We start from the raw sequence: 12,711 nt of genomic DNA, 5'->3' as shown, positions 1-12,711 counted from the left end.
GAGTTTCACTCTGGTGGATATATGTTTCATGGAACATTTCCAAGTGAAACAATTTGTGCTTTGTGTTTTGTTCTTGGGTCTCCTAAAGCTCCTGGCATATTTAAACAACGACCACCTATTAGTGTTGCTCCCTCAAGTCCTCTGCTGCCCCTCCACGAGGAAGTAGAAGCCTTATTGTTCTTGTCTGAAGGGAAACCTTACCTGTTAGAGGTATGTAATTTCTGTACTGAAGACATTTTCTTATGTTATTTTCTCATATTTGAGCAAAATCCCTTTGTTGATACATTTTTCAAGTTACTCTGGTGAAAGGAAATACTGTTAAGAAATGCTTAATTTTTTATATGCATTTAAAAAACATTAGAGATGAGGCATGGCTAAATGGTAGAGCACTTGCCCAGCATATTCTGTGTCCAGCACTGCATGGATGGATGGCTGAATTTGTTAAGAGGGCATTATTCATCTTCTCTTCATCCAAGAACTAGACTTCCATTCCAGCCCCGCCAGCTACCCTCAAGGCCCAGGAGAAGTTGAATGACAGTTCACTTCTAAAGTAACTTCATTATCAAAAGGTTTTGTCCCCCAGTCTGTCTGTCCCTGATCCTAAAACACTGCAGCCTAGAAGCATGTGTATGCGAACCTTAGGAGTGTAGTTGTGGGCTATTCCCATGCTTGCACAGGGCACATGCTGTGTGCCTTACCCTCAGCCAGCTCTCCTTCCACCCAGAGCTGCCTTCCTATGAATTCTGACTTCCATAATCTGATTTTATATGGTGATGAGAACAACATATCATAGTAATTTTTTATCTTTTCTTAAGTTTAATTTTATTTTCCTATCATCAGTCATTATTTTAACCTCATGAGAATGCTTGCATTTGAAAATTGATGATGGTTTCTCCTCAGGGAATAAAAGGTGCAAGTTTGTACAAATCTGTATAAAATGACAGATAGACTCAGATATGCTGAAATCTGTCCTTAGACCGCAAACAAGAAATCCTGTTCTAGGACAATATCGTTGTTCTTAATCTCTGGAAATTCTGGTGAAAGCAAGAACAGACTGCTGACTGTGGCTGCAGCTTACTCCTTTGTGTCTTCCCACCAGGTCATGTTTGCTCTTCGAGAGCTGACTGGCTCCCTCCTGGCCCTCATGGAGATGGTGGTATACTGCTGTTTCTGTAATGAGCACTTTTCCTTCACGATGCTGCATTTCATTAAGGTACAACTTCAGTTACCCTAGACATATCTGGGAGACCCTAGGAGAGCATTCTCTTGCTCCCAGCAATATGGCTAGCACTTTTCCTAATTGTAAAAATAAGATTATGTTTATTTTTAAAGAATTAAGAAAAAAATTAGTAACTCTACTATTTAGTGATGACCACCAGGAACATTCTTTTAATTTATCCTCTTTCGTATCTTTTTATTTTCTTTCTTGTATTTTAATGTAATTGAGAGTTTATCGACTTTATAATTCTGTCTTCTTTCACTTGGTCATATAATTTCCCATATTTCATCCTTTCATGTACCATATTCACTTAAACCCTTTTCCTAATGGTAAACATTTGAATATAGTTCAATTTTTAACTAGTTAAGAATAATATTTCAATAATATTAATGTTCTAATGATCATTATTTGGTGAAATTGTTTCACAGCTGTAATTTTTTACCTGCAGTGTCTTAAAAATAAAAAATAGGGTTTCATGTCTTTTAGAACAGTGATATAATAAATTATAAAGTACTCACTACCCCACCCATTGCAACTACTAAACAAAAAACTATGCCAAGTGAACTACATTTAACTCACTTAATTCTCAAGTATCCTATGAAGTCAGTGTGGTTTCCAAAACATGAAACTGAAGCAGAGTAAGGAGGATCATACACCTAGCCAGTGACCCTGTAGGGCTTTGGGACTAAGAAGGTGGGGTGAACCTGTGTCTTTACCAATTACTGTCTTTCTAGATGTTACTAGAAAAGAGTTCAAGTATGCATGTCATTTTACTAGTTTTAAATCTTTACATAATTATACATTTTTTATTCTCTTGGAAAAAATATAAATACACAAATAAGGTCAAAGTCTACTTTGACATGTACTGCTGGTCATCCATAGTCCACTTCCCACTCTGCCCCAAGGAGCAGTCTTGTCACATAGACATGTTTCCTTTTAGGTTCTTTATATGAAATTCATACTTATGTACTAGTTCTTTATGTAGAAGTTCTTTTGTGTAATAGAATTCCTTACTCCTATTAGTAATAGTGATACATGCAGTGTTAACAAGTAGCACTTACTTAGTGAGGTGTATCTGGAGCTCTTAGTAAAGAGTCTTCTGTCCTCATCAGAGACGAAGAAGTTCCTCTCCCGTCTGCTTACCATCCCTGACACCTTGAAAGTATGTTGATAAAATACAATATTCTTTCCCAACTTAACTTACGCACAGGCTGGGTAGGATGAGAGATCAGGCCCCAGCACCTATACCAGGCAGTTTATAACTGCCTGTACTCCAGCTCCATGAAATTTCTCAATGCCTCCTTCTTGCCTCTGGACACCCACACACTTATGTGCATACATAAACATAAATAAAAATAAACTTTAAAATGCATAAAGAAGTTCTATAAACCTTGTTTTTTTTCTGTTTCATAAACTGCTTTTTAATATACTTCACTCAAAGCTTACCTCAGAGTTCCCCTTTTCATTCTCCTTGCTGCCAGCACCTTGAGAACTCAGAGTGGAGTGTGGATGTAGCTGTGTAAGGTCAGGGTTGTTAGTGACTGGCATTCTCCCTTTCCCTTTCTAACTCACTTTCCTAATAACATAACAGAGTATCATGACATACTCAACTGGAGAGCCTTAAGGGCTTATTTGCTCCCAGCTAAGGATCTGGGGAAATTGAGAGTCTGAGAGGAATTGGCTTGACTAATGACAGACAAACATGGTAGAACTAGAGCTTGATTCCAGAATTGTGCTTTGCACTAAAAAGCTACCAGATTTTTATCCTTTCACAAATTTCTTTTTCAGAACCAGCTAGAAACTGCTCCACCCCATGAGTTAAAGAATACATTCCAGCTACTACATGAGATACTGGTAAGTCTCACATTCTCTGCTGATTCCCTGAGGGCAACACTCAGAGGTCAGTTGCTGGGTTTGCAGGTATGACATTGTTGGTCATACCTTTGTATTCTGACAGGGGACATCTATGGATATGACTGGTGTGATTTAAGGATGGAATAGAACCATGTGGTAGAGCTTGGCAGGGTGGAAGGAGAATGACAAAGGCAGGTTACAAAAGGCTTCTGCTACCAATGCCAGGATACAGCAACTTCTTTCTGTAGGGCACAAATTGTATTTAACCAATAAATATGAATGTGAAGTGATCGAGCCTATTAGTTCCATTTCTTGCAAACAGCAGTCATCAAGAGAAGTAACCATATGCTTCCTTGGATATGCATGTAGCCTCCAGTTTCCCATCACTTCTACTTCCTGAAATGTCCCTTTCTGCTCCTCTCCACATCTCAAAGCCTCTGCCATCAGTGATGGTGTGCCATGAAAATGTTTTAAGCAGGAAAGTGAAATGACTCATCCATCCACCTAGCAAGACGCCTTTGGCAATTGTTTTGAAGGAAGAACAAGCAGAGTTGGATATTGAGAGAATATGCAGGAGCCTGGGGTTGGGGGGGTAGAGGGTAGAAGGCCAGCAGATCAGTTGGAAAGAGAACTAATAGAATTTAATGATTTGGATTGAGCTGATGAGAATGACTAGTCTAGGGCCTCCCAGAAAAGAGACTGTCCCTGTAAAAAAAAACTAGTGCAAAGGCATTGAAATGGCATAAACTATAAAAATACATCATGGAAAATACATGATGGGTATCACCCACTAAAACCTGTCTTTCTGATCTTTTTTCTCCCTTTTGACCCCAGTACTGTGTTGTAAACTTTGGGAAATGGTATAGAGCTATGTGTCATTGTACGGAGCAGCCACAGGCCCAAGCAGTGGTCCATAGTGCACAGCACTCAGCATAACTACACATGCAGCAAGAGTCTGTCCAACAGCAAAACCTAAACACATTTTTGTTAAATAAACTAAAAATGACACAGTGTCCTTCGGATCACAAAACATCTGTCCTTAGCCCTTGGAAAATTATGGATAGAGTTGTTAGAAATATATATAGGAAACGAATGGCTCTTTAATAATTTTATATTTTGGTTTTGAGTTAGAGATGTGTTTGGGATGCATGCAATGGCATAACATCCCTTAGTATTGGGCTTTGTTGTAGAACTGTGGGAAAACACTATTAACTTCTACACAGGCTACTGCTGTCAGTTACTAACTTACCTCCTTCTTCTGACAGGTCATTGAAGATCCCATACAAGTAGAGCGAGTCAAATTTGTATTTGAGACAGAAAATGGCTTACTAGGTAAGTATGCCAGCTAAGGAACAAGTGCCTGCAGTGAATTTATAAATAAGCTCCATTCCAGCAGGCATGGCCCCTCTGTCTTCCCTGACCAGGAGACTGTCCTTCTATTCAGTATGGTACAGTCTAGGGTTCTTTCCCAGGTCAGGGAAGGTTTAGGAATACTATAAAGTTTTCTAAAAGTTAAAGGGGTCTTTCTGGTGACAGAAATCTTTTTCTCTCTCAGCAGCCATGGGGAGAAAACTAACACCTTAGACTCACAGTACTGTCAGATATATGAAGTGTGATTGTCTTTTGACCCACATGTCCATTGTCTGCCATGTTCTATGTCTGGACTTTCCTTTGTAGAAATCTGACTTAGCTTTAGTACACTATGCATTAGAAATGGTTCAGTATAAAAATACCTGTCCACCTCCCACCACCCACTAAAATCTTCTTCATCACAGACACTTTGGATTCTGTTGTGTATAGTCATGGCCCACATCACATTTCTGTCACTGATGGACTATACCTAAAATGGGGTCACATAAGATTATGTCACTAGTGATATAGCTGTCCTCCTTTGTATAATTTCCCCGGATCTTTTAAAACAATGCCTTTATCTACCAAACATTTCTCAAAATATGTCCCCATCCTTAAACAGCATTAAGAGGAGCCTAAGAGCCACCATTTAAGGCAAAAAAGAGCTACGAGCTCAGAGGTTTCTAAGCCCCAGCTTGGGGCAGTGTGCTATAATCATAGCATCAGCCATACCAGGTCCTCTGGAGCCTAAAAGCATAAACACATGACAAGTAAGAGTATTTTTTTTTAATTGCTAAAATAGAAAGTAGAGGAAACATTTGTTAAATAGAACTAATACCATAAACTTCTATTATCAAGTGACCAATAGTTGTAACTGCTCTGGTCTGGGCAACAGTGTCGGGGAACTCGGATACCATCCAGCTGAAGTTATAGTTCTTCCAGTTCTACAAGTCAAGTTACTACATAAACCTGTGCTTTTAAACACAGTCAAATGCTGGAGTCTGGTGGGCCTGTTGAGTCGGGTAACTGTTCCCTACCCACGCATTAAACTTATTTCCAGAGCAAGAGCAGTCCCTATTACCTGAGCCTCCCCAGGGCCTCTTGTAAAGTGTCTTGTCTTCCTCCAGCGCTGATGCACCACAGTAACCATGTGGACAGCAGCCGTTGCTACCAGTGTGTCAAATTCCTTGTTACTCTTGCTCAAAAGTAAGTACAAACTTAAAATACAGAGGAAGCGGGTTTAACTGTGGGGTGGAAACTGCCTTGTTTGGGGACCTGAGAGAATCTGACAGATTTGGGGGCATACTTGCTTGAAAACTACAGGAACCTAATCATATTGTTGCCCCAAAGAGACTGATGGGGAATATTAGAAAAGTAATAGATGTTTCAGGGTTTCAAAAGGAGAAAAGGTGGATTCCCCCACCTTATTTCAGAAGGGCAGGAATCGGCTAGGTCTGGAGACCTCAGGAGCAACAGTTGGTGAACTTTCCCAAAGTCCTTCTCATTAACTATCATCTGCTTTGAGCCCAAAGTCCCCAGTTTGAAGGTCTCTCAAGAGACAAAATTTTGTCACCTATATCTGTAGAACACTTAGGAACACTTAGGAACAAACATACTGTGCCAGGTACTTTGTTTTCATTGCTTCATTTAATCCTTACAACAGCCTGGGGTTGGGAGATGTCAGGTCCAAGGTGGTTTGAGTGGCATCCCCAACATCTTAGAACTAGACTTTGACTTTGAGGTTGACCTCAGAGTGAAGGTACTTTTTAGCCATGACATAATATACAGTAGAGATCACCTTGACCTTGTTGACTACACAGTCCATGCAGTTCAGTAATGTAAGCTCATCTGTTAGTGGAGGGAGAGAACCGATGCCCACGAGTTGTTTTCAGGACTGCACATGTGTGCACTATGGTACATAAATATTAAATAAATAATTGCACTTATCACCATCTACTCTAGATCCTTTCATCTTCTACAACCAAAACCCTGAACCCCCACTGAATACTGACTCCCCATTTCCTCCTTCCTTGACACTGGCAATCATTCTAATTTCTACCTCCATGGATTCCACCACTCTGGGTACCTCATCACTACCTTGCTTGACTTAGTGCAATATCTTCAAAGTTTGCCCATGCTCTAGTTAGAACGTACTTCCTTTTGAAGGCAATTGCTGCATTTATGTGCCACATTGTATGTGTCATTCTTTAGTTGGTTTTGGAAACTTACGATGGTGCTAGTCTAACCCTGTGTAGTCCATAATCAAACAAGGTCAGTACTTTAGTGACTATATTGTATCTGCACTGAGTCATCTTTTTTTGTCCTAATTTGTAGGCATAGAAATTGCCATTCTTGGACTTGTATCAGAATAAGAATGAGAAGTTTGTTGGACTTAATCTGTCATGCTTGAACTTCCTAAACAGGGAATTGGAACTTATTTGAAATAATGTTTTTTTCTAGAGGACTAATACTCTGGAAACAGATGTCATCCTACCACAACCCTTGATTAGACTTGATGTGGGCATCATGTCAAGATGGGTACTTCCAAGTAGTGCTAGGACCAATAGCATGTCCCCTACCAGCATCTGCCCAGTTGCCTGTCAGCATCCTCACATGTCCTAGCCACACACACCAGTGGCAACATCATCTTCAGTGCTGTCTTCAAATACAAGGGACACTTATTAGAATAGGCAAAGTAAGATGAAAAGGGAGAGAGTGCTTCCCAAGGGTGCTTTCAGATTATTCCCCCAGAGTCTCTAACACAAAACTAAAGACTAGTTTGGTTATATAAAAAGATTATTTGTTAAATATACAGTTTATTGATATTTAGGTTTGTTTAATTTTCCAGCTTTGAATTTTAGCAGGACTATTGATAAGAGTTAGAGATAGTGAGACTAGGCACCATTTACCTTTGCTGCCTTTTGGAGTTCAAGCTAATAATGGTCTTACCTGTCCAAACATATAGAGAAAATTTAGGTTTAATAAAAGTAGTGTTCATGTTTGAAGGTCAACTGTAGCTAAATGAAAATGTTTTCAAAGAAAGTATTTGACTAGTAATAATCTCCTTGATCACCAGGTGTCCTGCTGCTAAAGAATACTTCAAGGAGAATTCCCATCACTGGAGTTGGGCTGTGCAGTGGTTACAAAAGAAGGTAATAGAATTCTGAGCTCTTCCAGCTCTGTAACGTAGGGATCTAAAACAGCACATCTTACCCAGAAAAAGATTTTTCTTCTAAACTTAACTCATAGGATAACCTCAAACTACTTTCAGATGTCAAATATTTGTTAGATCAATTTGTTGTTGGTGTGTGTGTGTGTGTGTGTGTGTGTGTGTGTGTGTGTATGCACATGTTTGTGAGTACCCATGGAGACCAGAAGAGATCATCACATTCTCTAGACTTGGAGGTACTAGGATCCAAACTCAAGTTCTTTGCAAGAGCAGCAGGTGCTGTTAACTATTGAGCAATCTCTCCAGCTCCAAACGGTTATGATTTAAGACATGTCCCCAAGTGGATGATAACCTACACATGCTATGTTTTTCTTTTAGATACATACACTTATGATAAAGTTTAGTTGAGTATTAGACACAGTAAGAGATTAACAATAATAATGATAAAATGGGGACAATACACTAGAAAAATGATAACAATATATTGTAATAAAAGGATCTTGTACTGTCCTGATGCTTCTTGTGGTGATGGGACAGGGTGTAGGATGTATGTGTGAAGAGGTGAAGAAGTGACTGGCATAAACATTCTGCCATAAGCCACATGACTGTTGTAATTCTGATGTGTTACCCTTGGAGAGATCCTTAAGTCAATAGCATATAGAGTGTAGCTACATCAATGGGCAAATGGTTTATACCTGGAGCAGGGCAGTGCAGGGTTTCATCACAATACACAATTTAAAACTTAAGAATGACTTATTTTTGGCACTTTCTTTTTAATATATTTGGACCATGGTTGTTAACAAGTAACAAAGTATGGGAAACACAGCCATGCATAAGAAGGACACTGCTTAACATGTGTCTTAACTCCAGAGATTAAAAGAAGAAAAAAACAATTGGAGGCAGGTTCTCTGATTAAGAAGCAGTGTCTACCTTTTGGAAAGTAGGGGATGGTCCTCCATGATAATTGAGGTGGTGGAAGTCTAGGTAGGCCTACACTTCCGGCTATTAGACTCTGGTGTGTAAGGTAGGAACTGTGTACTTGTGGAGGCTTAATGTCACCTCTGCTTGACCTTTTATCCCAGATGTCAGAGCATTATTGGACTCCACAGAGCAATGTCTCTAACGAAACCTCAACTGGAAAAACCTTTCAGCGAACCATCTCAGCTCAGGTGAGGGCTGCCTTCTCCCACATGCTTTGAAACCCTGATGCCAGGTTCTTAGAAAGCACCACTGAGAGAAGAGAGGGGAAGGGAGGGGAGGAAAAAGACAGTGAGCTGGCATCCTCAGACCCAATGGGAACAGGTTGTTTGCCTGAGAAAAGTGCTGCTTCGGGTTGGTCAGTGGGTCCCACAGGACAGGGGGTTGTGGGATGCTTCAGCAGCTGTGGGAAAGTACTGCCAGATGCAACTGAAGTGTGGTTGCTACTCAGGACCAGCCACCTAATTTGTCTTCTTATGTTTGAATCTCCACAGGACACATTAGCATATGCCACAGCTTTATTGAATGAAAAAGAGCAATCAGGAAGCAGCAATGGGTCAGAGAGCAGTCCTGCCAATGAGAATGGAGAGAGACACTTGCAACAGGTATCTCTGGAGCCTGTCTTGACTGAAAGGGCAACATTTGCTCTTAAGCATTCCAAAGATCAAGAAAGAAGAGACCCTACTTCAGAGATCGGGGATAAAGATAGGCTAGCTCAGCCCTAGTTCAAGCTAGATCAGTCCCCAGGCATGGGATAGGTCTTCCAAAGTAATTATTAAAAATATAAACCAAATGCTATCCATTTGATTACAGAAACTGATTGTAGACTCAGGAATGACCTAGCACAGGTAGTGCCTGGCATAAAGTGCCACTGATGTCCAGTTCCTCTCCCTGCTTTTTCCCATTGTTCAATCAGTACTAATGTGAGTCTGCCTGTGTGGGTGTAAAGAAGAAAATGTAGCCTGAAGCCAGTCCAGTGATTCTTTTAGGATTGAGTAAAACCATCCAAATGCAATTGCTTTACATAGTCATGGGTTACCAGAAGTAATAGTTAGCCTTGTGTTTTATTACCTTATAATAAACAAAGTTGTTCAGTGAGGATATACTTAAGTTACAGAACACAAGTTAGGAAGTCAGTGTGGGAAACTCTTACCTAACTTGAATTGTAGGAACCATAACTTCCTTTCTTTGCACAGGGTTCAGAATCTCCCATGATGATTGGTGAATTAAGAAGTGACCTTGATGATGTTGATCCGTAGAGCAGTGTGTCTAGAAGGGATGCTCAGCACCTTTTAGAAACCAGAATCTCATCCTTGAAGCCCTTACAAGAGCCTGGAGTCTGAGCCGGGAGTGTGATGGAGGACCATGTGTTCTGGAAGGAAGCCTTCTCTAGCCACTAGAAGGTTGGGAGCTGCCTGGCAGTGGGAGAATCCTGGCGTGTGGACCAGCTGTCCTAGGGTGTACATGTGCACCGACACATCGTTTTAGGAAATACAGCTGGTGGCAAACTTCTGACACATGAACATAGGAGAGTAAGGATGAAGGGATAAAGCTATGGCTTTCTCTGTGACATGGGGGCAGGGGGGACCTTTGGTTTTTATATTTTTAGGTATGTGAGGGAAAATTTTTAATCTGCAGTAACATTGAATAGTAATATCCAATTTAGAATAATGTAAAGATATGTGGTAAAAATCCCTTTCATTGTAAAATAGTAATTGAATCCAGTTTACATAGACCTTTGTATTTAATATGTCTCCCTCTTTGTACAGAATTTCTGGTTTTGTCTGGTTACGAGCCCTCGGCATAGTCTTAGATCTTGATGACATGTTAGTAGTATCAGAAATTGTGGCATTATTAAGCTCTTTAAGGTATTTTCTGATTCAAGATTGAAAAGAGCAATAATAAGTTTAAAACAAAACAAAAAGCTATGTTCTCTAGAAGTATAGGGTGCATTCTCTGACATCAATCACTGAAAAGTGATGGATTGTTCCCAAAATAAAATTTTAAAACAGCAAAATTAAAAGCACTTTATAATTTTATTGAGTTTGACTTCATAAAATTATCTTTTTAATGCTCGGAGACATATTGAATAAACTCGTCTTAAGTCATGTGATCTGCAATCATTTGTTTTAAACATAATTCCTGTGACCTTGTATTGATTATATATTGAGTTAAGTACCTAGGCTGGGAGCTGCTGCTTTGTGAGATTAATCCTAATTTTACTGCAGAGAAAGAATTCAAGACTTTGTTTCTCCTTGACATGACTGAAACTGACAAGGCAAGATTTAAAACTTACTTTCTCTGAAATAACTAAAAAATAATTAGACACCATCCATTTAGTTGTATTTGCCAACATGGCATCAGTCACTCATTTCAGACTGGGGTTACACAGCCATGTCCTGTGTTCTTTTCATTTTGTATTTTTGAATTGCTCAGTTTCAGCCGTATTTCACTTCAGTTACATGTTCTGCCTTATTTTCCACTTGCCATGCACAGAGCTAAAGAAGCCTCTGGAAGTGCCAGGCTGCCACTGTCAGCTAGATTTGCCAAGTCATAGAGGCACAGCCAGTCCCTAAGTGCCTTTTTGGTTGCTTTTGCATTGTGGGGACACATGGCAGGCAGGTGGCATTCCCTGCTGTGCTTCAGGGACCCTTCATTTCACTGTTGAGCAATAGCTGGCTTTGGTTGTAGGTTCTGTAGCCTAACACAGGCCAGTGCCAACTTTGGTCAGACTCACAAAGATAGAAGGGCCAGCATGTAAGAGCAGAGCTGTGTCCTCGGGGAAACAGAGACAAGTGGCAGCAGATCTGGTCTGGTTCTGGTGTTCTTACACTTTTGAATGTGAAGGTCTAAAATTGATTTTGAATACCTGAACACCCGTGTCCCATTGTTTCCCTTCCTGATTCACCATCTCTTCACACCCATGCTTGCAGAAAGATTGTGTGGGACATGCATTGAAATGCTGGTGATGATACATGGTGGGATATCGTTGCCGGCAACTGCACTCAGGAGCCCGAATTCAGGAGTGAAATTGCCACTTCTAGTCAGTCCCTTTATTTCCTATGGAAACAACGCCTTCCTTCTACCCCTGCGCCTGCTGTCCTCACATACAGCTGCATCAGGATCGCCAGCACTGTTCACTTTGGTCCATCTTCTTCTCGTTGCTGCATTGAGCATCTTTTCCATATTACCAGTAACCACTTGATTACCAACAGCTGCAGTCCACTAACCTACTGAGGACTTTTTTAAATGTAGTACCACAAAGTGACAATTATGGCAGGCTTGCCTTGGAAGAGTTAACATTTTTACTGCCAATTTTTGGATGAAGATGTTTTTATAATCTTTTACAGTGGTCTGCAATCAAGCAGGAATTGCACAATTGACTCAACGCTGTGTGTTCTCAAGAAGCTCTTGCAGTCCAGGCTGACCTCAGGACTGCTATCCTGCTCCTAAGGCATCCTGGAACAGACAGATGAGCCTCCCACAGGCAGCTTGCCTGTAGCTCCCCAGGTGGACTCTAATGGTTGCCAACAGCTAGTAGCTGTAAAACCCAGAGCTCGAGCCACCAGACTCAGCTGGCTTGCCCCACCCTCCCTGCTAACACCGAGGCGTGTGCAGCATCTTTTGAGCTTGGAACAAGCAGACTGGAATTTTCCTCTGCTACCTCTTGTGTACAAAATCTTGTTTATAAAATTTCGAAAGGAAGTAGATTAACTAGGGACGACTCTGGATTCTAAATTTGGTTCATGTGTGGTGGAGTTCTTAGCTTCTAAAAGTAGGAAATAAATTTTTCAAAAATGTAGAGTTGGGGTCTCAGACATTTTTTCTGAATGTCAGACTGGGGCTATGGGAGGCACACTGGGGAGCAGCGTAGGTGCCCTTGCTTCCTTCCTAGTGCACTGCACTGACGGGGGAGGGCCACACTGCAGTCAGGGGCTGTGTCCTCCCCGCCTTCTCCGGTCTTTGGTTCCAGGATCTCTGCACAATTTAGACAGGGAGAACTATCTCAGGCTCAAGGCCTGTAGCCTCAGCTTTCAGAAGGGGCATAAGCTATGTTTCTTGCTCTGCTCAGTCATTCCTGGTGGCCTACATTGCTCACATGGGTCCCACCCCTTTTGCTACGTCTACCTCTTCCTCCAGT

The 12,711-nt window shown here is 40.9% G+C and overlaps 1 protein-coding gene across 4 annotated transcripts in view; it reads left to right on the top strand.

Moving 5' to 3' along the window:
- Positions 1-12,372, top strand: part of Usp24 (ubiquitin specific peptidase 24) — a 128,058-nt gene extending 115,686 nt beyond the window's left edge. For all 4 annotated transcript variants that reach the window (XM_035439736.1, XM_035439737.1, XM_035439735.1 and 1 more), the window contains exons 60-68: positions 89-210; positions 1,100-1,213; positions 3,008-3,073; positions 4,339-4,405; positions 5,551-5,629; positions 7,500-7,575; positions 8,675-8,761; positions 9,065-9,175; positions 9,767-12,372. In XM_035439736.1, the coding sequence (XP_035295627.1) occupies positions 89-210; positions 1,100-1,213; positions 3,008-3,073; positions 4,339-4,405; positions 5,551-5,629; positions 7,500-7,575; positions 8,675-8,761; positions 9,065-9,175; positions 9,767-9,829 (785 nt within the window). In that variant the 3' untranslated portion in view covers positions 9,830-12,372. The remainder of the gene's footprint in view (positions 1-88; positions 211-1,099; positions 1,214-3,007; positions 3,074-4,338; positions 4,406-5,550; positions 5,630-7,499; positions 7,576-8,674; positions 8,762-9,064; positions 9,176-9,766) is intronic.
- Positions 12,373-12,711: the final 339 nt, after the last annotated feature.

This window comes from Cricetulus griseus, chromosome 2, assembly GCF_003668045.3.
Source record: "Cricetulus griseus strain 17A/GY chromosome 2, alternate assembly CriGri-PICRH-1.0, whole genome shotgun sequence".
Classification (NCBI taxonomy): Eukaryota; Metazoa; Chordata; class Mammalia; order Rodentia; family Cricetidae; genus Cricetulus; species Cricetulus griseus.
The sequence above is the reverse complement of the archived record's forward strand: the minus strand, read 5'-3'. Positions and strand labels throughout refer to the sequence as shown.